Source organism: Garra rufa, chromosome 2 (assembly GCF_049309525.1).
Source record: "Garra rufa chromosome 2, GarRuf1.0, whole genome shotgun sequence".
NCBI classification, from domain to species: Eukaryota; Metazoa; Chordata; class Actinopteri; order Cypriniformes; family Cyprinidae; genus Garra; species Garra rufa.
Window position 1 is genome coordinate 37,179,704 of NC_133362.1, and position 26,755 is coordinate 37,206,458.

Genomic DNA, 26,755 nt, shown 5'->3' on the forward strand with positions numbered 1-26,755 from the left:
AAACTATACAATTCTGAAATATTATTACAATTTAAAACGGCCTGAGAAAGCCAACTCACTGATCTACTATTTAAACTTATTTTTATAATTTTTCTGAGTGTTTGACTAAATCAGCTGTCCCTGCTGAAAAAAAACAGCATATGCTGGTTAGGTAGGTTTTGGTGATGGGATGCTGGTTTTAGCTGGTTTACACTGGTCCTTTGCTGGTTTATGCTGGTCCTTAGCTGGTTAATGCTGGTCTTTTGCTGGTTTATGCTGGTCCTTAGCTGGTTAATGCTGGTCCTTTGCTGGTTTATGCTGGTCATGTTGCTGGTCAAGGACCAGCATACACCAGCAAAGGACCAGCATAAACCAGCAAATGGCCAGCATAAACCAGCAAAGGACCAGCATAAACCAGCAAAGGACCAGCATAAACCAGCAAATGGCCAGCATAAAAAAGCAAAGGACCAGCATGAACCAGCAAAGGACCAGCATAAACCAGCAAATGGCCAGCATAAACCAGCAAAGGACCAGCATAAACCAGCAAATGACCAGCATAAACCAGCAAATGACCAGCATAAACCAGCAAATGACCAGCAAAGGACCTGCATAAACCAGCAAAGGACCAGCATAAACCAGCAAATGACCAGCATAAACCAGCAAATGACCAGCATAAACCAGCAAAGGACCAGCATAAACCAGAAAATGACCAGCAAATGACCAGCATAAACCAGCAAAGGACCAGCAAAGGACCTGCATAAACCAGCAAATGGCCAGCATAAACCAGCAAAGGACCAGCATAAACCAGCAAATGGCCAGCATAAACCAGCAAAGGACCAGCATAAACCAGCAAATGGCCAGCATAAACCAGCAAAGGACCAGCATAAACCAGCAAATGGCCAGCATAAACCAGCAAATGACCAGCATAAACCAGCAAATGGCCAGCATAAACCAGCAAAGGACCAGCATAAACCAGCAAATGGCCAGCATAAACCAGCAAATGGCCAGCATAAACCAGCAAAGGACCAGCATAAACCAGCAAATGGCCAGCATAAACCAGCAAAGGACCAGCATAAACCAGCAAATGGCCAGCATAAACCAGCAAAGGACCAGCATAAACCAGCAAATGACCAGCATAAACCAGCAAAGGACCAGCAAAGGACCAGCATAAACCAGCAAATGGCCAGCATAAACCAGCAAATGGCCAGCATAAACCAGCAAAGGACCAGCATAAATCAGCAAATGGCCAGCATAAACCAGCAAAGGACCAGCAAATGGCCAGCATAAACCAGCAAAGGACCAGCATAAACCAGCAAATGGCCAGCATAAACCAGCAAAGGACCAGCATAAACCAGCAAATGGCCAGCATAAACCAGCAAAGGACCAGCATAAACCAGCAAAGGACCAGCATAAACCAGCAAATGGCCAGCATAAACCAGCAAAGGACCAGCATAAACCAGCAAAGGACCAGCATAAACCAGCAAAGGACCAGCAAATGGCCAGCATAAACCAGCAAAGGACCAGCATAAACCAGCAAATGGCCAGCATAAACCAGCAAAGGACCAGCATAAACCAGCAAATGGCCAGCATAAACCAGCAAAGGACCAGCATAAACCAGCAAATGGCCAGCATAAACCAGCAAAGGACCAGCATAAACCAGCAAATGGCCAGCATAAACCAGCAAAGGACCAGCAAAGGACCAGCATAAACCAGCAAATGGCCAGCATAAACCAGCAAAGGACCAGCATAAATCAGCAAAGGACCAGCATAAACCAGCAAAGGACCAGCATAAATCAGCAAAGGACCAGCATAAACCAGCAAAGGACCAGCATAAACCAGCAAATGGCCAGCATAAATCAGCAAAGGACCAGCATAAATCAGCAAAGGACCAGCATAAACCAGCAAAGGACCAGCATAAACCAGCAAATGGCCAGCATAAGCCAGCAAAGGACCAGCATAAACCAGCAAATGGCCAGCATAAACCAGCAAAGGACCAGCATAAACCAGCAAATGGCCAGCATAAGCCAGCAAAGGACCAGCATAAACCAGCAAATGGCCAGCATAAGCCAGCAAAGGACCAGCATAAACCAGCAAGGGTCCACCATAAACCAGCTAAAACCAGCATCCCAGCACCAAAACCTACCTAACCACCATACGCTGTTTTTTTTCAGCAGGGGTTCTTTTGTAAGCAACATGCTAATCATACTATAAACATGCTAAAACAGGTTGATCATGATAGAAACATGCTAACATGCTAATCAACATGTTGACAAACATAAAAACATATTGGTAATATGTTAACAATGCTAAAAACATGCTATCAAATGGCTCAGACTGGTCAGAATAATCAGACTTAATCAGCTGTTTTTAACAGGTGTGTTTTGTGAAGAACATTCTAATCATGCTAAAAACATGTTGGCAACATGTTAACAACATAATCGTGTTAGAAACATGCTAGAAACAGGTTATGATTAAACATACTAGCAACATGGAAATAATGTTAGGAACGTGCTAAAAACAATAATCATTAGGTATTTTATAGTCATCATATATCATCATATATTATATAATCATCAGGTATTTTTGTGAAGCATGTTTATCATGCTAACAACATACTAATAATGATAACAACATGCCAATCATGCTGGAAACCTGTTAGTAACATGCTAACAAACAACATGCTAATCATGCTAAAACATGCTAGCAAAACGATAATTATGCTAAAAACATACTAGCAACGTGATAATCACACTAGCAACATGTTAACAACTTGTTAATAACATGCTAACAACATGCAACAAAGCCTTTTTTTCTCTCTCAGATCTTTCACAGATGTGGAAATGATTCTAAATCCGAATCTTTTCATTTACACATGCTAATGATTTCAAAATTTTAATCACATTTTGTTCATCTATGCAGTTTAACAATTTCTTTAAAGAAATGCAGTGTCACAATTAATTCCAGCGTGTAAGTTTAGTGAAGAGTGAGTTGTGAGATGACTGACAGATGTCAGTCTGGTAATAAGGTGATGAAAACTTCACCCAGATAGTTTTTTTTTTTGTCTTCAGAGCCCATGCACTGGACACTGAGGACCCTCAGATCTCCTTCTACCTCTCTCTGCAGCTGGCTCTGGTTCGACAGGTCAGCGCGTTAATCAATCTCGACTAGATGCAGAATCACGTCAACATATCAGATTTCTGTTCTTAAAGGGATAGTTCACCCAAAAATGAAAATTTGATGTTTATCTGCTTATCTTTATCTGCATCCAAGATGTAGGTGACTTTGTTTCTTCAGCAGAACACAAATGAAGATTTTTAACTCAAACCATTGCAGTCTGCCAGCCAAATAATGGAGGTGGATGGGCACCAGACCTTTAAAATAAACAAAAACATACACAGACAAATCCAAATTACACCCTGCGGCTCGTGACGATACATTGATGTCCTAAGACACGAAACGATCGGTTTTTGTGAGAAACTGAACAGTATTTATATCATTTTTTACCTTTGATACACAGCCACGTCCATCTGTCATGAGCACGAGTTTAGCATTCGACTCGTTACACAGTGTTGTTTTCGTCAACGATGACGATGACGATGACGAAATCATTTAGTTGACGCCACTTTTTTTAATGACGATAACGAGACGATGACGAGATAAAAATGGCTCGTTGGTGACTAAAACATGACGAGACGTGTGTGAGTTTTCGTTGACGAGACGAGAATAGACGAAAATGTTAGTGGGTGGTCCGTCAGACGTTTAAAATGCATGACATTTCTGCTTATTGTGCATGCCAATTAAAACCGAAAAAGTATCTGCCGCTATGGCAAGCCGTTTTAGCATTAAATACTCTTTGCCATACTAGTATGGCAAGCCGTTTTAGCATTCTATCCTTGTTTGGTTACGCTCAACACGTCACATTGTTGTCACTCAGACAGACAGACGATTAACCGTGATGGCGGCAGTTTGCACACAGGGTGGTCGCAAACGGTGAGAGGACCTATGGGTGTATTTCAAATATATGTCTTTTATGTCTAAAACCATTCCTTCATTATTGTAATTATTGGTGAAAATAGTCGATCCGGAAGCTCACATTGTGTTGAACTATAGATCTGCTATTTTCACAACTTATAAGTGACACTACCCAACAGCAAAATACTTACTGACCTACAATAATTTGTTAAAAGACTTTTTCCCCTTTTTTTTGACTAAAACTAGACTAAAACCTTTTTGACTTTTCGTCGACTAAAATTGGACTAAAACTATCACATTTAGAAGTGACTAAAATTTGACTAAAACTAATAAGCATTTTAGTCCAAAAGACTAAATCTAAGATGGTTGTCAAAAACAACACTATCATACATGTGAACGCGCTCTGGCGTAGAATACGCAAACGCCATAAGAGGAAATCAGTGAAAAGTCCCGGATGAGTTTGCGCAAGCAAACGTAATCTTTTAGCTTTACATCGTTTTGAACAATCAGGATAAGCGCAAGTAATTACTATTTTGAATAGCCACTATACCCACAATCTCTGTGCACTGTGTAAACAATGAGTTTAGTATTCATGCCACAGATCGCTTCCGGCGTTTGCGTATACTACGCCAGAGCGCGTTCACTTGTAATGTGCCTGATGCGAAACTCGTGCTCAGGACAGATGGACGTGGCTGTGTATCAAAGGTAAAAAATGATATAAATACTGTTCAGTTTCTCACAAAAACCGATCGTTTCGTGTCTTAGGACATCAGTGTATCGTCACGAGCCGCAGGGTGTAATTTGGATTTGTCTGTGCATATTTTTGTTTACTTTTAAAGGTCTGGGGCCGCTTGCACCAGCTGTGCTTAAGTTACAACTTAGCCTAGTTGCGACGTAAAGGGACACTAAGTTTCAATTTACACACTACTATATATTTTTGCGTTGCACCAATAAACTTAGTTTAAACGTAACTCTACGTATAAACTAAATATTTACGGAAGCGTCTGGTCAGGAGTATCGGTTGGAATAAAATAGCAGACTGAGTGAACTGCATCAATATGCTCTTCTTTTAACCGACAACCTTTAATCCTTTAGGCATATTATACTGTTGACATTTATACTCACATTCATATTAAGAGAGAGAACAATATGTGAATAAACGTACTTGTTTCTTTTTTAGCGCGTCTTCAACACCCCATCTACAGCGCGACTCTGTGCACTTCGTGCTGCGCATGTCAGATGAAATGATAAATAAATGGCATTTCTTTTTTTCAGTATTTATTGATCCTTATTTATTTCAGTTAGTCTCTGAATGTTATTTACATATGTGACCGTGGACAAAATATAGTTACATATAGACTAATGTTATCATTGTTTCGTTTTTAATGAAAACTTGTTTTTACCGTTAGCATATGTGAGGCAAAAGAAGTTAGAATGAAAGATAAATTAAAATTTAATCATTTAAACAAGTTCTGCTCACGTATTTGAAGGTTTCTATTGGATGATTTAGTGTGAACGTCATATTAGGCGACTACGCATTACTTTACGGAGAGTTTACGAACTACTAGCTAAGTCCTGCCTTACGAACAACTGGTGCAACCAAATAATGTATAGATTTAGTTACAAACTAACTAGTAGTTACTAAGCCTCTAGTGTGGACTTAACGTTCCAATTTAAGTAAGAACTTACGAATGGCTGGTGCAACCCTACCCTGGTGCCCATCCACATTATATGGCTTGCAGACTGCACCGGTTTTCGTTAAAAATCTTCGTTTGTGTTCTGCTGAGGAAACAAAGTCACCTACATCTTGGATGCCCTGGGGGTAAGCAGATAAACATCACATTTTCATTTTTGGGTGAACTATCCCTTTAATACTTTCCAAGAAAATACATTTACATTAATCTCTTTTCGCATTTTGCATAGCTGTGGGTTTTTGTAGCTTTTGTTTACACATACAGCTGTCAAGGTCGCACGATTGTGTGAACAGTTCTTTATCTCATCATATTCCTACCTACTGTATGTGACCTTTTGTGTTTGTGGTAGGTGTCAGAAGCGATGGAGCCGCTGCAGTCGGCTTTAAATGTTCGTGGAGATGATCTACACTCTCTACATCTGCTGACTCTACTGCTCAGTGCCCAGAAACACTACCAGCATGCCCTTGATACACTTCAACTCGCCATTAACCAGCACCCGGACAACTTTAAGTATGTTTAATGTGTTTGTTATGATTCAAAAGGGATAGTTCACCCAAAAATTTAAATTAATCATCATTTACTCAGCATCATGTCATTCTGAGGTTATACTCGATAGTCCACTTTCTACTAATTAACGTTGCAACAGGTCAACTAACTCTTATTAAAGAGTGTTAAGTTAGAGTTAGTAGAGTAAGTTGACATGTACTTGCAACATTACTTACAGTCAGTAGAATATGTGACCCTGGACCACACAACTAGACATAAGGGTCAAAATAAGCTTTCAATTGATGTATAGTTTGCTGTGATAGGATAATATTTGGCTGAGATACAACTATTTGAAAATCTGGAATCTGCAAAAATGTAAATATTGAAAAAAATCGACTTAAATAGACTAAAGTTGTCCAAATAAAGTTCTTAGCAATGCATAGCACTAATCAAAAATTATGTTTTGATATATTAACAGTAGAAAATTAACAAAATACTTTTACTTAATATGATTTTTGGCATAAAAGGAAAATCGATAATGTATTTTTGGCTATTGCTTTTAATATTATACTATGCTACTTAAGACAGGTTTTGTGGTGCAGGGTCACATATTTGTTGAAGTACCATTAAAATAAATTTAAAAAAGCAGACAGTCTACTAATACTCTAGTTCTTAAACATTTAGTACGATTTACATTTAGTAAGATATTTTAAAGAACCAGACAGTTGTGAACCAAACCGTTTTGGTTACCATTGACTTCCATCGTATGGGAAAAAAACGCTGAGCATTTTCTTAAATATCCAACAGAACAGTTTTGGGTGAACTATACCTTTAAGTCACATTGTCTGAATGTCAAGTCTTGACTTTTTTGAAATGGCTCAGTGGACATTTTTACAGTGAAATATTACAGTCTTAAATCCCTTAAGATCTTTATTTAGCAGTTCAATTAAATATTATGCCTGAATAGAATTGTCTGCAACCTCCAGTGAGCTGCGTTAGAATATTTAAAGGGATAGATTTTAGCATCATTTACAAACCTGCATGAATTTCTATCTTCTGCTGGACACAAAGCAGATATTTTGAAGAATGTTTGTAATCAAACGATGGTAGCCATTGATTTCCATAGTAGTTAACTTAAAGGAGTAGTTCACTTTCAGAACAAAAATGTACAGATAATGTACTCACCCCCTTGTCATCCAAGATGTTCATGTCTTCTTTCTTCAGTCGTAAGGAAATTATGTTTTTTGAAGAAAAAATTGTAGGATTTCTCTCCATATAATAGACTTCTATGGTGCCCCCGAGTTTGAACTTCCAAAAAGCAGCTTCAAAGGGCTCTAAATGATCACAGCTGAGGAAATAGGGTCTTATCTAGCAAAACTATTGGTTATTTAAAAAAAAAAAATTACAATTTATATACTTTTAACCTCAAATGCTCGTCTTGTCTAGCTCTGTGTGTACTCTGTGTAGAGATTAAAAAGTATATAAATTGTAAATGTTTTTTGAAAATAACTGATCATTTCGCTAGATAAGACCCTTATTCCTCGGCTGGGAACATTTAGAGCCCTTTGAAGCTGCATTTAAACTGCATTTTGGAGGTTCAAACTCGGGGGCACCATAGAAGTCCATTATATGGAGAGAAATCCTGAAATGTTTTCCTCAAAAAACATAATTTCTTTACGCCTGAAGAAAAAAGACATGAACATCTTGGATGACAAGGGGGTGAGTACATTATCTGTAAATTTTTGTTCTGAAAGTGAACTACTCCTTTAACAATTCTTCAAAATATCTTCATGTTGCACACAGGAAAGAAACACATACAAGTTTGGAACAACTTCAGGGTAAGCAAATGTTGACAGAATTTTAATTTTGGGGTGAACAATCTCTTTAACTCGTAGTGACATCTAAACGCAAACATAGAATTTGTATTCAGAACTGTCTATATTTCCAACTGAATCTACTGTTTTGTAGTTTTAAGCCTAACTTTTTGTGAAGTGTTCTATTTAAGAAGTGCTTTTGTGTACATTTTATTCTGAATATTTTCAGTTTTTACTTCACCATGTGAGGTCAGTATTGCACTCGAGACAAGAGTGGAGAGAAAATAATTAGGATCAAGTTCATATCAGAGTAACACATACAGCACGCCTGTTTCACACATACTCCGTCTGCAGTGCATATGCCTTGCGTATTTTTTCCCCACCCATGTTAACGGATTGGAGCGTTCACACTGCACGCGGTTGCTGTCCGGTAGTGCGTTCCAGAAGCGGTGCGTTTGCAGCAGTGCAGCGATCGTTTCGGCACAGAGTCTATTTTTGCAGTGCTGCATTGCGCTGCATGCGCTGAATTAAAGTGACAGCGCATTGTTCGCTGTAAAAATGAACATGGATTGACACGGAAATGTACCATAAATGCATATAAATGCAGTCTACTGTGTTTCACAGTCAACACGTGGCTTTTTGGATAGGTTTAAAATAGTGCAGTTTTAAATAAACAAGGCAACATAATAGATGCACTTCTCCAGGTTGAAAAGTTCTTTAAAAGATTGTTTTTAATACAGATTTAATGCGAAAGAAAGGCACAGAGCCAACTGTTTCTGTCTGTGGTAAGTTTTAATTTAAAATATTTCTGATAGCCCTATTACAATAAGAAAAGGAAACTATAGCCTACCTATGCTGTTTAAATGTGTTGCAACTTGCTTGAGCAACTTAATATACAAATCTAGAAGTCAAGTGCATTGAATAATACGTTGTTTATAATACGTTGAGTTTAAACGTGAATATATCTAGTGTTGTATTAGTGTACTGTGATAAAAGAGTATCCCAGTGCTGAAAAAGCACGCTTGTATTTGAAATCAAAATAACGGATAAATGGTGTGTTTGTGGTAAACAGCCGCGGATCAGGAACGGACTGCAAATGCGTCCTGTGTGAAAGCAAAACGAGTCCGTGCTGCTTCTGCATCGCATACATAACGCACACGGACTGCATACGCACTGCAGACGGAGTATGTGTGAAACAGGCGTCAGCCTCTCACACACAAACACACTAAATCTATTGCGTGTCACAATGGTTGTATTGTCGCACGTCTCATTCTAAGAACCTCTGCCTCTGAAGAAAACAAATCATCACTTTGCCACTGGAAAAAGTGAACTCAGCTTTCTAGAAACTCTGTTTGTTGACGTATGGGAGGAGGAAGAAGAGTGGTGCATGGTGCATGTAAACTAAAATCACATTTGATGACCTACTTTACTTTTTAATTTGACATCATTTTAACATTTACAATGTGAGTTTAATGTAGATTTTGAATATTAGAGTTTTAGTGCTTTTAAGTGATGTGTCCATCTCTTTCCAAACAAGGAAATGTTTCATTGCTTTCACCTGCACCTGATCTCCAGCTGCTCCCTGACCTCCAGTCTAGTTCTCTTGGCCCAGTGTTGTTGTTATTGTTAACTAAAACTGAAACAAATATAAATTAGTTTTGTTATTTGAAACATAGCTGATATAAAATAGAATGTAAATATAAGATAAGAAATTTAGAAAATTAAAAAGCGTTTATGCTAGTGCTGTTCAAACCATTAATCGCGATTAATCGCATCCAAAATAAAAGTTTTTGTTAATGTATTTTATATATGTGTGTACTGTGTATATTATTATGTATATATAAAGACACATACATGCATCCATATATTTAAGAAAAATATGTTTACATATTAAATATATTTATATATAATAAAATTATATGAAAATAAATATATACATATAAATAAATGTAAATATTTTCAAAATATATACTGTATGTGTGTGACTTAATATAATACATATATACATATATTAACAAAAACTTTTATTTTGGATGCGATTAATCACAATTGTTTGAACTGCACTGGTTTTTACTGAAATAAAATAAGTCGAAGTACTAAAGTTACTGAAAAGAAATAAAAAATAATTTGTAGAAATAACAAGCACATAACAAAATTACTAAAATCAAAAATACAATCATTTTAAATATTAATAAGTATTATAAAAGTGTATTAATTGCACTAATAACACTGTCACTGTCCTGTATGTGGCTATTTGTCATGACCATTTTGTCTCTACACCAATTTTAGCTTTAGTCCTCCTTTGGAAAATGGGTGTAACCCTACTTCGGGTAAATTCAGATTTATATGTGTACTTCACCGCCACACTACTGCTGTTCAAGCACAAGGGCTTGTCACAGCAGGAGCGTCTGCCAGTCTCGCTGCAACTCTTTCTCACTTGTGTGAATGCTGTGCTGGCCCTGTTTACACACACACTCTTAATAGCACACACCCACACAAACGCACACCATCACATTCATCTCGCTTCACCCCTCCACCCTCCAGTACACACAGACGTCCACCCACTCGCTAAACCTTGGTAAAGACATGGACAGTTCAGGGGAAGAACGTCCTTAGACAGCTGCAGAATTGCTGTTTCTGTTAGAAGCAGGTCTGTAATACCTGCAGGAAACTATCCGTTAGCATACACCATCTCAATGGCAGTTGCTTGTTTGCACTTTCAGCTCGGATGCTGCTGTCTTTACTTCATAGCTACTGAATTCAGAAAACATTTGTTGACAGTGACTGAGCCTTAAATCTTAAGTTGATTAATGACCATTTGATATTTCCAATAAACATATATATATTAGATACATTTCCATCAAATCATGGAACACAGGTAGATTTTTCACGTATGCCAATATTAGACCCTTTTCACACAGTAATACCAGTAAATTGCCATCAAATTACGGACTGATTTTACTGGTAGATACAAAAATGCGCTGTTCACACAGGCTTTTTACCAATAAAGCACCATTCAAACATCAGTTTCAAAATACCAGTAAATTCTGTGACATCATTAACCAGAAATTACGTCTAAATGGCTATGCCTCCTGCTGTTGTGTTTGTAAACATGGTCAATGTTTTAGTTGTTTTCATTTTTGTGTCAAATGTTCACATTCATGCAGCTGTTATTGGCCCGGGGTCATCGTATTACTTCAAACCAAAATTCGAAGAGGTCAAAGAAGCAAAATTTGAAGAAAAAGTCAAAGAAGTCGAAGTTGAAGATGTTGAAGAAGCAGAAGACAAACAAAAAGAAGAAGCAGATGTCGATGAAGTCAAGAAGCAGAACTCTAAGATAAAGTCGAACAAGCAGAAGTTGAAAAAGTCGAAGCAGAAGTCGAAAAAAAGTCAAAGAATCAGAAGTCATAGAATAAAAAGTCAAAGAAGCTGAAGTAGAAAAGAAAGTCAAAGAAGCAGAAGACAAAAGTGCAGAAGTAGAAGTCGAAGAAGTAAAAGTCGAAGAAAAAGTAGAAGCAAAATTCTAAGTCGAAAAAACAGAAGTCGAAGAAAAAGACAAAGAAGCATAAGTCCTAGAAAAAGTTGAAGAAGCAAAATTCGAAGAAGTCAAAGAAGCAGAAGTTGAAAAAAGTCTAAGCAGATGTTGAAGTCAATAAAAAAGTCGAAGAAGCAGATGTCGAAAAAACAAAAGTCGAAGAAGCAGAAATCGAAGAAAAAGTTGAAGAAGCAGAATTCACAGAAGTTGAAGTCAAAGAAGCTAATTTTGAAGAAGTCGAAGCAGAAGCAGAAATCAGAAGTCGAAAAAGCAGTAGTTGAAAAAAAGTCGAAGCAGAAGTTTAAAAAAGTTGAAAAAGCAGAAGTAAAAAAAAAGTTAAAGCAGAAGTCGAAGAAAAAGCCAAAGAAGCACAAGACAAAGAAGTCGAAGAAAAAGCCAAAGAAGTACAAGTCGAAGAAGTCAAAGAAAAAGTCAAAAAAGCAGAAGTAGAAGCACAAGTCGAAGAAGTCAAAGAAAAAGTCAAAATAGCAGAAGTAGAAGTCGAAGAAAAAGCCAAAGATGCACAAGTCAACGAAGTCAAAGATAAAGTCAAAGAAGCAAAAGTAAAGAATTCGAAGGAAAAGTCAAAGACAGAAATCATAAAAGAAGTGGAAGAAGCGTAAGTAGAAGAAAAACTCAAAGAAGTAGAAGTCGAAAAATTTGAAGCAGAAGCAGAAGTCGACGGAAAAGTCGAAGAAGTCAAAGAAGTATTGGTGTACCAACTATCGGTGTAAATGCTTCATCTGCATCAGAATGTAGTGATTTGCCAAGAATAAATGTCAGCTTATTCTGAACTCGTACGTGCTCATACAGGTAAACTCATGCCGCGTTCCCACAGAGCACATTACTGGTAATGTTACAACTTCTCATATCGAAAAATTGCCAGAACCCAATGGTATTATTACTGGTATTTTTGAAAAGGTTTACACATGATGGTAGTTTACCAGTGAAGAAAGTACGTGTAAAAGGGCACAATGACAAATGTGACCCTGAACCACAAAACCAGTCAAAAGGTTAAATTTTACAAAACTGAGATATTTACATTCATATTTATATATGCATCATATGAAAGCTCAATAAATAAGCTTTCTATTTATGTATGGTTTGTTAGGGTAGGACAATATTTGGCCGAGATACATCTATTTGAAAACCTGGAATCTGAGGGTGCAAAAAAAAACAAAATACTGAGAAAATCACCTTTAAAGTTGTCCAAATTAAGTACTTAACAATGCATATTACTAATCAAAAATTTAATTTTGATATGTTTACAATAGGAATTTTACAAAAAATCTTCATGCAACATGATCTTTACTTAATTTCCTAATAATTTTTGGCATAAAAGAAAAATCAATAATTTTGAACCATACAATGTATTTTTGGCTATTGCTACAAATGTTCCCCAGCGACTTAAGACCCCAGCGTGGTCCAGGGTCACAAATGACAAACATTTTTCATGTAAGCACAACAAAACATAAAATATCAAATGTAAACAATATAACATATATTGTATATAACATACAACATTTTTAAATAACAAAGCTCCTCCCACTTCTAAAATGAGCATTCCTACTCTCTTAAGTCCAGTCTAGTCTTCAATTCCTAGATTTGTCCTTGATTTATTTTCTAGAGTACATGAGTGAATTGAGTTGATTTTACCTTTATTTTAAAAAGTAATTTATTCCTGTGATGCAAAGCTAAATTTTTAGCATCATTACTCCACTCTTCAGTGTCACATCCTTCAGAAATCATTCTAATATGATGGTTTGCTGCTCAAGAAGCATTTCAGGATTTTTTGATGGTTAGAAACTTTAGAAGGACAATTATTTGAAAAAATTAAAGGATTATAATGTCTTTTAAACAATTTATTGTATCCTTGCTGAATGTAGCACTCTAGTTTATCAACTTATTATTATTATTTATTGTCTTTGTGTGTTTCAGTCTTCTCTTTACCAAAGTGAAGCTGGAAGAGGTTTTATTCGGACCCACTGCAGCGTTACAGACCTGTACAGAAATGCTGCAGCTGTGGCAGAGTCGCTATGATTTTACCCGTCTCAGGTAATATGTATATGTGTGTGAGTGTCTCAGGTGAGTCTGTGCAGTATGTTGTGATTTCAAGCATTCTGCTCTCTATTCCAGTGAGGAGGATGACACTAGCAGCATACCTCCTGAACCAGGCCCGCTAAGCAAGAAACCCAGCGGCCTCCATCTCACACTTCCAGACTTCCAGGAAACAGAGACCGGTGTGTTCTCAATTCACTTAAATTTAAGTTTATTTGTATAGCGCTTTTCACGATACAAATCTTTGCAAAGCAGCTGTAAAGAAAATTTAGGTTTCTACAATATATTTAGTAGCTTACTATTGGTGACTACTGTATGTCAAGTTGATGTACATATGGCATAGATGTATGTCAGAATCAGTAATGGTGTAATCAAACAGACGATGAACACTGTTAACAGTAATGATTATGTGTTGCAATCAAACTTGTAGCAAAATTTTGTAGTGCTGTATGTTGTTTCAGGGCTGGCATCATCAGAGTTCCTCTGAGGGGTTGGCATCATCTCTTCTCGGGGATTCTGAATCCAGACTGAACCTTGTGTAATTCCTAGTTACCACAGGATGTCAATCCCTTGGCAGAAACAGAGAAACAAATAGAGAAATAATTAGCATAGCTGCTGTTCCAACCAAGCAAAAATTATGTGTTTAGCCCAAGCTGAAGAATGTTGATGTGCATTTGATCAGATGTAACCGAAGTACAAGGTTATGAGATACATTATGTGAATGCTTGGCTAAAGAGATTTAAACATAGAGAATGTGTCTGAACCCCGAACTTTATCAGGGAGGCTATTCCAGAGTTTGGAAGCCAACCGTGAAAAAGCTCTCCCTCCTTTAGTGGACTTTGCTATCTTAGGTACCAAAAGTCCAAAATTTTGCGACCTTAGGAAGCGTGATGGATTGTAGCGTGGTAGAAGACTAGTTAGGTATGCAGGAGCTAAACCATTAAGGGCCTTATAGGTAAGAAGTTATATTTTGTAACTAATACGGAACCTAATAGGTAGCCAGTGCAGAGACTGTAAAAATGGGGTAATATGATCATATTTTCTTGACCTGGTAAGGACTCTAGCAGCTGCATTTTGGACTACCTGTAACTTATTTATTGAAGAAGCAGGACAGCCACCTAGTAGTGCATTACAATAGTCCAGTCTAGACGTCATGAATGCATGAACTAACTTTTCTGCATCAGAAACAGGTAACATGTTCTGTAGCTTAGCAATGTTTATAGAATAGAAGAATGCTGTTTTTGTAACATGAGAAATATGATTTTCAAAAGACAGGTTGCTTGGTCCAATAAGTAATATCTCGGTCTTATTTTCAAAAGACAGGTTTTTTGGTCCAATAAGTAATATCTCGGTCTTATTTCTGTATTATTGGTCATCCAGTCTTTTACATTTTAACACACTCTGTTAGCTTTGATAAGTTTGAAGTTTCATCTGGTCTTGTTGAAATATATGGTTGAGTATCATCAGCATAACAATGGAAACTAATCCCATATTTCCTAATAATATTACCAAGGTGTAACATGTATATTGAAAATAGCAGAGGACCTAGGACAGATCCTTGTGGCACTCCTTACTTTACTGGTGATAATTGCGATGACTCCCCGTTTAAATAAACAAAGTGGTAGCGATCGGACAGGCATGATCTGAACCATCCTTAAAGCCTGCCCTTGAATACCTGTATAGTTTTGTAATCGATCTATGAGTATGTCATGATCTATAGTATCATAAGTGTGTGTAATTGCACATGTGTTTATATAACCGAGACGTGTGTCATGTTTGTGTCAGGGTCTCAGAGCGCACTGTCTCTAGCTGTGTCCCGTCTGGAGCAGGCCATGTCAGAGGTGTCAGCCATCAGCTCCGCCCACAGGCACGGTCCCGCCTACATTTGGACCACCCTGGAACGCATCTGGCTGCAAGCAGGTATGGCTTAACTGTAGTAGTTACACTTCTTTTTAGAATATATCATTATAACCTGTTATTTCTGGAACTTTTATTATATTAACGTTAACCAGAATTAAATTACAAATAATTACGTAATATTCTAGAGAGGCATCAATAGCTGTTTGGCTGTTCCCTGACATTATTTTTCCTGTAAGACTACTTTTTGCTTGTTGACCCTAATACATTTGGGAAGTCCTTGACGTACTATGATTATTTGGATGTTATTTTTGCGTTATTTATATGCTGCTCTGCATGAAATGCGTTTCCCAAGGATCTTATACTGGGTGTTTGTGCCCTCTTGTTCCCATTCCCAGCATTCCTCTGGCATGGGTTCATTTCCTGTCTAAAATGGGACACATCCTGATTCTGTACAAATGAGTGAATGTGAGAGCACAAGCAGAGCGGCCCATTGACATAAAGAATGGGTGTGATGTCATACTGATAGTTCAAAATAGTAAGGGCCCATTCAAAGCAGTCCATCATGCAGCAAATGTTTTTTAGATCAGCTCTCATTTGTAATGTGTTATGTTGTTATGTGTCAAATAGCTTATTGTAATCAGTAATATGAAATATTTTAATATGTATTATATATTTATTATTGTGTGAAACATTATATTTGTAACATGGAGGCGTGACAACGGAGTAGGCTTTATTCAAAAACGTAGTCAGGGTCAACACCAGAAAACAATAACTTCCAAGGCAAGACAAAAGAATAATCGACAAAACAGGCAATGGTCAGGGCAATCAATCATAAAACAAGGAAACAATCCAAGGTCATAAACACAGGCAGGGCAAAACTAGGAAACAAGGAAAACATGAGCAATCACGAGAACTATGAACCAAACAATACTCAGCAATGTGTATGTGTGAGTGTGCAGCTTAAATAGCCCTCTAGGAGACAATACAGTGAGATCGTGACAATATTAATGATTTTTAATTAAAATTGTGATAACTTTACAATAAAGTTAATCAGTTAACATTAGTTAACAAACTTCAGTTAACATGAATAGCATCTATGAATCTTAGTTAATGTTAATTTCAGCATTTACTTATGCATTATTTAAATCACAAGTTGTGTTTGTTAACATTAGTTAACCCACATTAGTTAATGACTGTATTTTCATTAACTAATATTAACAAAGATAAATAAATACTGTAATAAGTGTATTGCTCATTGTTAGTTAACTAACATTAACTAATGGAACCTTTTTGTAAAGTGTTACCAAATTTTTTTTTTAATTGCTGTCATGACACTCAGCATGTCTTTGAAGAATTAACACAACACAAAACTGTGCAGCTATACATGGTTAAATACATGCAATGAAGGCCTATCACAGCTCACTATGCAAATAATTATTAGAAAGGTGGCCAGTATGCAAATATTACAATAAACCTATAATTGACAGTTATGTTTTGAATGTTAAACATTGCAACAAAATTAGTGGGGAATTTGCAACTGTCATCTTAAATTGTAATTTTGTTGTATTTTCGTTTTAAATTTCTTATTGCCTTGTTATTGTTATTTTTAAAGGTGCCATAGAATGGAAAACTGTATTTACCTTGGCATAGCTGAATAATTAACAGTTCAGTACATGGACATGACATACCATGAGTCTCAGACACCACCATTTCCTCCTTCTTATATAAATCTGGTGTTTGCAAAAGACCACTGAAAAATAGGTCAATTCCAACATAACACCGACTATTACGCAATAGTCGCGATCGTTAATAGTTACGCCCCCAACATTTGCATCACCCAATCATCAGTAACATCAGTACATCAGTAAAATAAGGCAAGCCACTGAAGGGACATGGTTAGCTTAATGCTAGCGGTAGCCTGTTACATTGCAGTACATAAGATTTTACTTACCACATAAATGGAGAGATGACTGCGCTGATGATGGCGAATGATTTACAGATCCTGAGCATCACTAACAAGCATCAAAACTTGTGTGGTAAGTACTTGTGTTGCTGCAGTACACAGAGCACATGCATCACAATAGTGAGACTAAAAAGTTGCGGATTCAAAACAGCAGATTCAACAAACCGCATATTAAAAGCGTCTAGAGCTCCGTAATTAAATATATATTTCCTCCATGTGCAGCTATTGAGATGAGCAGCTTTGTGAAACAGCCAATCAGAGCTGAGCTCCTCATTAATATTCACGAACCTTCCTAATAAGGCAATAGCAGAACATTTCATCTAGGGACAAATCCTAGGGTTGTAAATGGACCTGTAAAACCGTTTCTGGAGAATTTTTGCCCTTTCCTATGCCATTTACCTTCTATGTAGATATCAGAGCTTCTTCTATGTTGTATCAATGCATTCTATGGCACCTTTAACAGTTAACTTGAAACTATTTTTGTATTTCACGGATCAAAACTCTGTAAATATTGGTCACAGAAACAAAGATTTACGTTAAATTTCACCAAGCTGATTACTCACTAAAAGCTTGCACAGATCATGTTTTCATGCCATTTTAGTTTTTATATGGACGTAGTTTTATCAGTTATCAACTAAAACAATAACTAAAGTCATTTTCAATAATTGAAATGAAGCTGAAATTGTTTATTTATTATTTATATATTTAAAATAAATTATATATTATACAATTTTTATATGTATATATATAAACAATGTTGCCTTTGCAACTTGAAATAAGTTCTAAAATCTACACTTGACCCTCTAACATTAGCACTCCCTATTCTATTTCTATTCTATCTACATGTTTTCTTTTTATTTATTATATATATATTAAAAAAAAAAAGCCTTGCTAGGTGTACTGCGACTAACCGAGACTTGTCACAGAACTTACATATTGTTGCTCTTTTGTTGGTTTGATTGGTTCTGTTGTACTCATTGTACATAAAGGTATGAATAAAAGCGTCTACGGTAATGACAAAATCACATAACAGAATTACAAAACAAACTAAAGTTAAAATAAAGCTTAAAATATATGTATGAAACACAAAAATCACTACTATTATAGTGCTATAGTATAGTACTTTGTGTTAGCGTTTTTGTTTGTTTGTTAATTTAAAAATTGCACATTTTGAATGTTGAACATTGCAACCAAATCAATTGGAAATTTGCAACTTTCACCTTAAAATTCCCAAAACTATGAAATGTATAAATACACATTTGCAAAAGATTTGGCAAAATTTTACAGGCAAGAAAAGTATTTTTTCTATTGTCAATAGTGTAGCAATGTATGAAATTACAGTCACTTTTATATCAGGGTTATTTTAGTATTACTGATATAATATTATAGTATTTAATACTATTTTCAATTAGCTTAATCAGCTTATTTTTGTTATCATCTTGTTGTGATTTTGTCCTTTTTAAATGTTTTTTTTGGTAAATTTCTCATTGCCTTGTGTGTGTGTGTGTGTGTGTGTGTGTGTGTGTGTGTGTGTGTGTGTGTGTGTGTGTGTGTGTGTGTGTGTGTGTGTGTGTGTGTGTGTGTGTGTGTGTGTGTGTGTGTGTATATACAGCATATACTGTATGTGTATATATATATATATATATACTAACTAGACAAAGTCCTCAAAGTTTTTTTTTTTTTTTAATCAAATGTAAATTCATGTCCCAGTCAAATTTTATTTGTGAAATTATGTTTAGCTTTTATTTTTAATTGTAAACTTTTGACTGTTTAGAAATGTTTCAGATCATAAGTCATCAAAGCTCAGTCAATATTGATCACTGACACAGAGATCTACTTTAAATTTCACAGCGGATTACTCACTAAAAACTCCCACAGATCACATTTTCATGCCATTTTAGGTCGACTTTTGACATGGTTTTATCTAAGTGTGTGGATTGTGTACTTAAATGCCATAAACAATATTTATCACATGAACCAATCAGAGCCGAACATAACCAGTCATTCCCTCCTGTCACTTAAGTTTCCCCCATTTATTCTTAATTACCCCCCACCAAACTCACTGCATGCTTTAGGGTGTCTGTTAAAACTCAATGGGCTCAGGGGAGGCGAGAAAGACGTGGACTCCCGCTGTAACTTTATCTGCTGGTGTCACTGTTGGACAATGTTTCTTTCGAAAAACAAGTGATTAATAGACTTTTTGGAATATTATTTTCTCATCCAATATTTTAAGGAGGCAACTGCCTCTCTTGCCTCCTCTGAGGAAGTGCCCCTGATATATTCTGTATGGGGAAATCATGGGGAAATTTTTCATCCTCACACAACTTTCTTAAATTGCATTGATTCCTGTTGCTATTATCTACAAAACAAAGTTTGAATAGAGTCTGTATGTTAAGCAGTTCAGTCTGAATACATTAGATAAGTGTAAAGACAAAATTTCAAAACATTGCTGTCTTGGAAACACTATTATGAACATGTACGCCATTTCCAAATGTTTGTAAACTACTTTCTTTCTTGGTGTAGCTCCTGTCTAATTTTTCCTACTAGTGATTCTGTGTAAACAAACACAACCACACAACAGACAGCAGTTGATATCACAGTTTGTTTGCCGTGGTGAGTCCTGAATGCCAGAGTAGAGCTGCAGATGCTTACACAGCGCTCCGCACATGGCCTTATTTAGACATGACCATGAATATCCCTCTATGAGCATGTGTGTGAGATTTTGGGTAGAGGGGGAGGTCAGCATATATTTGCGATCACAAATGTTGCCAAAGCTGCATTTTAAATCATCTGGACAGAACAAAATGCTACATGTGTGTCTGAAATGATGGAGCATGTTGGCATTCACGGCTTTACTCTGAGTGAGTATTAATGCTGCGGCAGCAGATCTGTCTCTGAGAGTGTTGATGTTCCAGATGGCTGTGTCACGGCTGTGAAGTCAGAGACGTTTCATAAATATGAATCATCATGCACTCGATGATATCAATAAGAGAGTCTCACGATGTGACAAAGCAGTCACAGAAAAAGGAGAGTTATTGTTATTGTATCTCATTATGTTCTTGTATGTTTTGTGATGTGATGCTGAGCAGGAGAGTTGTTCATGGCTGAAGGACGGATGAAAGAGGCTCAGTTCTGTGTGCAGGAGGCAGGAACTCTCTTACCCGCTTCACACTCGGTGCTGCTGCTCAAGGGCCGCGTGGCTGAACTCAGGGGCAACGACACGGAGGCCAAGAGCCTGTATGATGAAGCTCTCGCCATCAACCCCAGAGGACACAACATACTGCTGCACATGGTGAGTGACACACGCTGTACATCACACACACTTGCTCACTTTAACATCTTCAACCCACACCACTCTTGTTACTGTCAACTAAATAACTAAAGTAATTTGCAATAATTGAATTGAAGCTGAAATTATTTATTATTTGTATATATATATATTAGGGCCGGGACTTTAACGCGTTAATTTAGATTAATTAATTACACAAAAATAACGCGTAAAATTTTTTTAACGCATTTTAATCGCACTTAGTTTTGCACCGCGGAACGTTTCTCACTGGATGAGATTAAGCGGGCCGATTTATACTGGAGCACCAACTAGCGTTCAGACCAGAGCCATATAAAAAGATCTTTTTATATGGCTCTGGTTCAGACAAGCTGCGTCCGTCCTAAATAGTATTGTATGTCCCAAATCGTAGTATGTTTAAAAAAGTATTCCAAAGATTCCCGGATGGTCTACTACTTAACGATCAATGCACACTCTTAACGGCTAATATTGCCCGCAACACACTACGCCGTGAACGAGGATTCAATTAGAACTACAAACACGCATAAAAAGTGTTAAAAAACTACAAACATGGAGGATATGCGCGACCAACGGACAGGTAGAGAAAGGGGTTTGAGTGATAAATAATCAGTGTGTAACCTGATAAAAAATATTTTTTAAATGTTATCCGCGTTATATTCCATGTGCGGCAACATTTATAATGATAGGTTTGGTCATTAACGTTTAAATGCATAATTAAGCAAACACAAGAGCAGAGTTCTCGGCATTAAAGAACGTGCCTCTTGCTACACTTAATGGCAATATTGCACTGGTCTGTTGGACTTGGTTGAACAAAAATAAACAATATTTTGTTGCTTAAGCTTATGTATTCAGTCATTATTCAATGGTATACTAAAAATCCATGTAAAAATCTTACTTCTCACTGTTCTCAGGTCAAATATTTATATGCGATTAAAATGCGATTAATTTCGATTAATTAATACAAAGCCTCTAATAATTAGATTAAATTTTTAATCGAGTCCGGCCCTAATATATATATATATTATATATATATATGTTATATTACAATGTTGCCTTTGCAACTGAATGAAATATTGTTTTTATATTCTACACTTGACCCACTAACACTAGCACCTATTCTATTTATTATTTTATCTGTTTTCTTTTTATAAAAAAAATAACCCTCTAACACTGGCGTTCTCTAATCTTTTTTCTATTCTATCTACTTGTTTTCTTTCGTTTATTATAAAAAATACTAGTGTTCTCTATTTTGTCTTTTGTCTTTTCTTTTGACTTGTTTTCTTTTTATTTAATTCTTTTTTTATTGTCCCTCTAACACTAGCATTCTCTATTCTTTTTCTATTCTATCTACGTGTTTTCTTTTTATTTATTATAAAAAAATGATGATCTTCTAACACGTGTTCTCTATTCTTTTTCTATTCTTTCGACTATTTTTCTTTTTCTTTTCTTTTTTTTTTACAAATTGGCCCTCTAACACTACCATTCTCTATTCTTTTCTATTCTATCTACTTGTTCTCTTTTTATTTATTATAAAAAATATGATCTAACGCTAGTGTTCTCTATTTTTTTTCTATTCTATCTACGTGTTTTTCCTTTTATTTATTATAAAAAATACGATCTTCTAACACTAGTGTTCTCTATTGTTTTTCTATTCTTTCGACCTTTCTTTTTATTTATTTATTTTTTTAATTGTCCCTATAACACTAGTGTTCTCTGTTCTTTTTCTATTCTTTTGACTTTTCTTTTTATTATTATTATTTTTAAAAACTGTCCCTCTAACAATAGCATTCTCTATTCTTTTTCTATTCTGTGTGCTTGCTTGTTCTGTTTTTATGAAATAACGTTTTTCTATTTTAATATATACTAAAATCTAATTTATTCCTGTGATCAAAGCTGCATTTTCAGGATCTTTACTCCATTATTATATATATATATATATATATATATATATATATATATAATATATATATATATATATATATATTAGTATATTTTAGAATTAGAAATCATTATTTTATATTGTAATAACATTTTGCAATGTTAATGTTATTAATATTTATTTTTGATCAAATAAATGCAGCCTTGATGAGCATAAGAGACTTCTTCAAAAAACATTACAAGTCTTACTGATTCCAAACTTTGTGTGTGTGTATGTATAGTGGTGTGAAAAAGTGTTGGCCCCCTTCCTGATTTTTTATTTGTTTGCATGTTTGTCACACTTTAATGTTTCAGATCATCAAACAAATTTAAATATTAATCAAAGATAACACAAGTAAACACAACATGCAGTTTTTAAATGAAGTTTTTGTATTATGAAGGGAAAACAAAATCCAAACCCACATGGCCCTGTGTGAAAAAGTGTTTGCTCCTAAACTTAATAACTGGTTGGGCCACCCTTAGCAGCAACAATTGCAATCAAGCATTTGCGATAACTTGCAATGAGTCTGTTACAGCGCTGTGCAGGAATTTTGGCCCACTCATCTTGGCAGAATTGTTGCAATTGAACCACATTGGAGGGTTTTCGAGCATGTACCGCCTTTTTAAGGTCATGCCACAGCATCTCAATAGGATTCAGGTCAGGACTTTGACTAGGCCACTCCAAAGTCTTCATTTTGTTTTTCTTCAGCCATTCAGAGGTGGATTTGCTGGTGTGTGTTGGATCATTGTCCTGCAGCAGAACCCAAGTTCGCTTCAGCTTGAGGTCACAAACAGATGGCCGGACACTGTCCTTTAGGATTTTTTGGTAGACAGCAGAATTCATGGTTACATTTATCACAGCAAGTCTTCCAGGTCCAGAAGCAGCAAAACAGCCCCAGACCATCACACCACCACCACTATATTTTACTGTTGGTATGATGTTCTTTTTCTGAAATGCTGTGTTACTTCTACGCCAGATGTAATGGGACATACACACCTTCCAAAAAGTACAACTTTTGTCTTGTCAGTCCACAGAGTATTTTCCCAAAAGTCTTGGGGATCATCAAGGTGTTTTCTGGCAAAACTGAGACGAGCCTTTATGTTCTTTTTGCTCAGCAGAGGCTTTCGTCTTAAAACTCACAAATTTTTGCCCAGTCTCTTTCTTATGGTGGAGTCATGAACACTGACCTTAACTGAGGCAAGAGAGGCCTGCAGGTCTTTAGATGTTTTTGTGGGGTCTTTTGTGACCTCTTGGATGAGTCGTCACTGCACTCTTGGGGTAATTTTGTGGATAATGGCTCTCACTGTGGTTTACTGGAGTCCCAAAACTTTAGAAATGGCTTTATAACCTTTTCCGGACTGATAGATCTCAATTACTTTCTTTCTCATTTGTTCCTGAATTTCTTTGTATCTCAACATGATGTGTAGCTTTTGAGGATCTTTTGGTCTACTTCACTTTGGTCCTATTTAAGTGATTTCTTGATTGCGAACAGGTGTGGCAGTAATAAGGCCTGGGTGTGGCTAGAGAAACATGAATTTGTTTGATGATTTGAAACATTAAAGTGTGACAAACATGCAAAAAAATAAATCAGGAAGGGGGCCACTTTTTCACACCACTATATATATATATATATATATATATAATTTCTTTTTTTCTTTTTTTTCTTTTTAGTCAATTAATTGTGATCATGTGACCTTTATTATGTGAAGCTCATGATGTTCTCCTGCTCAGGATCATCAGGTTCGATACAGACTTGTGGAGTTCAAGCAGCTCTAGTGCTGCACTCATTTAAGCAAAAGAGAGACAAACCAAATACTAAGAGATTACAGATTCATATTAATGAATATTTCATGTCAGTCAATTAACGTGAAAAGCTTTGAAGACCACTGGTGTCCTGGGATGTGATGATTGAGTCATTGCATATGCAACTTACTGTACATACAGTACAGTACGTACATCTTTACAACCCACAGAGATGTGTGCTAACATTAGCTCTGCCTCCTCTCTGCTCTCATTGTGACTGCATAATGTCAGGCCCTTCATTACTCATCTTCACTGGAGTAACCGGAGTGAAGCTAGGCCATTTTCTCCCTATATCTGGCCAATCAGAGCACACATCCCCGCTATTTTTGGACAAAAGACGTACAATATCAATTCCCTGAGCTGATGAGAACTAATTCTGAGCTAGCTGGTGATGCCCTGCATAGTCCACACACACACACACACACACACACACACACACACAGCCGGTCTTCATCAGAGCATCACAGCAGTGTGAAACACTGATTTCTCAGGATTAAGCAGATATGATTGAACTGAGGTGGAGTTTTGAGGGAATTCATCTGCTGGATCCAATGAGAAAAGGTTAAACATTTCTGTTCTTCGTGACACCTGTGACTAGAGCAGCAGCGCTCTCATTACTTCTGTCCTTCCTCTGAGACAATTTATTTCAGAGCTTCTCGGTTCACCCAAAAATGGAAAATTATGACACAGTTTACTCACATGTTGTTGCAAAACCAGGTAGATCTCTTGGAAATGTTTTCAAATCACACAAGTTTGCCTTAAAGTTATGATGTAATTGAGGTAGAGACCGATCTTTACTTTCATATTGTGATTTATAATATTATTATTATTATTGAAATATTAAAACATGTAGGGCGGGACTTGATTAAATCCATCGGTTGTTGATTGGATGGAGGCTGATCTAAATATGATAAAAGGGGCGGGGTTTAAGTGGACAAAATGATTGGAGAAATACGATATACGTCAGCAATAAGTAGTCTGTCATTTCAGTGGATCGAATTATGATATTTTGATTAAATATTAAGAGATTAAATTGAAAAAGAGAGACAATTGTGAAAATTTTATAATAAGGCAAAATAGGATACATTTAGAAAATGCCATTAATTACAGGCTTTAAAATCTGAAGAATAAAAATGAAAATATTTTAGGACCAAATGTTAATTAGTTTAATGCATCCAGATGTTTTACTTTTTTTCTAATTCCCATGTACTCCAAATTAAGATTTCATTACAGTCTTTTTCCAATAATTCCTAAAAGAAACTTCCCATTGTCGTTCTTTTTAGTCTGATGTAAAATATTTGAAATAGCATTTTTATTTAAACCATTTCTATTTCATTTTATTTTATTTTATTTTAGTTGATGAAAGCTATCCATTATTATTCTTTTTAAATTTTTTATTTAATTTTATTTTTTAAATTTTTATTTAAACAATGTTTTGTATTATTTTATTTATTTTATTTCATTATGTTGTATTTTATTTTGTTTTATTTGATTTATTAAACCTAAATACATTATCATTCTTTTTAGTCTAATAGGTCCAAAGTTCAATTTATTTAAACAATTTTTATTTTATTTTATTTTATTTTATTTTATTTTATTTTATTTTATTTTATTTTATTTTATTTTATTTTATTTTATTTTAACTATCTATTATCATTCTTTTTAGTCTAACAGGTCCAAAGTACAACCAATACGACCATGATGTAAAATATTTAAACTATTTTTTTTTTTTTTTTTTTTTTTTTATTAAAGCTATCCATTATCATTATTTTTATTCTAACAGGTCCAAAGTACAACCAATACAACCATGATGTAAAATATTTATATGTAAACTGTCTTTTAACTTTTAACTAACTTTTTTTTTAAATAACTAATACTACCATTATGTAAAATACCTTAAAGTATTTTTTGTTTCAACTATTTTATTTTATTTTATTTATTAAAGTTGTTCATTATCATTCTTTTTAGGCTAGCAGGTCCAAAGTTCAATTTATTTAAAACATTTTTATTTTATTTTATTTTAATTTATTTTAACTATTTTATTTTATTTTATTCTAACCGGTCCAAAGTATGACAAATACTACCATTATGTAAAATTTTATTTTATTATTTTTATTTATTTTATTTTATTTTATTTTATTTTATTTTATTTTATTTTATTTTATGTAAAATATTTTATTTCGGGTTTTTTTAAACAACCAATACTACCATTATGTAAAATACTTTAAATAGTATTTTTGTTTCAACTATTTTTATTTTATTTTTATTTTTTTATTTTTTATTTTATTTTATTTTTTTTTAATTAAAGCTATTCATTATCTTTCTTTTTAGTCTAACAGGTCCAAAGTTCAATTTATTTAAAACAT

General features: G+C 35.4%; 1 protein-coding gene across 1 annotated transcript in view; it reads left to right on the forward strand.

The window, feature by feature from the left end:
* ttc7a (tetratricopeptide repeat domain 7A) overlaps positions 1-26,755 on the forward strand; it is a 78,896-nt gene that overhangs the window by 40,396 nt on the left and 11,745 nt on the right. The window contains exons 14-19 of the mRNA XM_073834228.1: positions 3,048-3,120; positions 5,995-6,155; positions 13,419-13,535; positions 13,617-13,720; positions 15,324-15,458; positions 20,451-20,653. Coding sequence (XP_073690329.1) covers positions 3,048-3,120; positions 5,995-6,155; positions 13,419-13,535; positions 13,617-13,720; positions 15,324-15,458; positions 20,451-20,653 — 793 coding nt within the window. The remainder of the gene's footprint in view (positions 1-3,047; positions 3,121-5,994; positions 6,156-13,418; positions 13,536-13,616; positions 13,721-15,323; positions 15,459-20,450; positions 20,654-26,755) is intronic.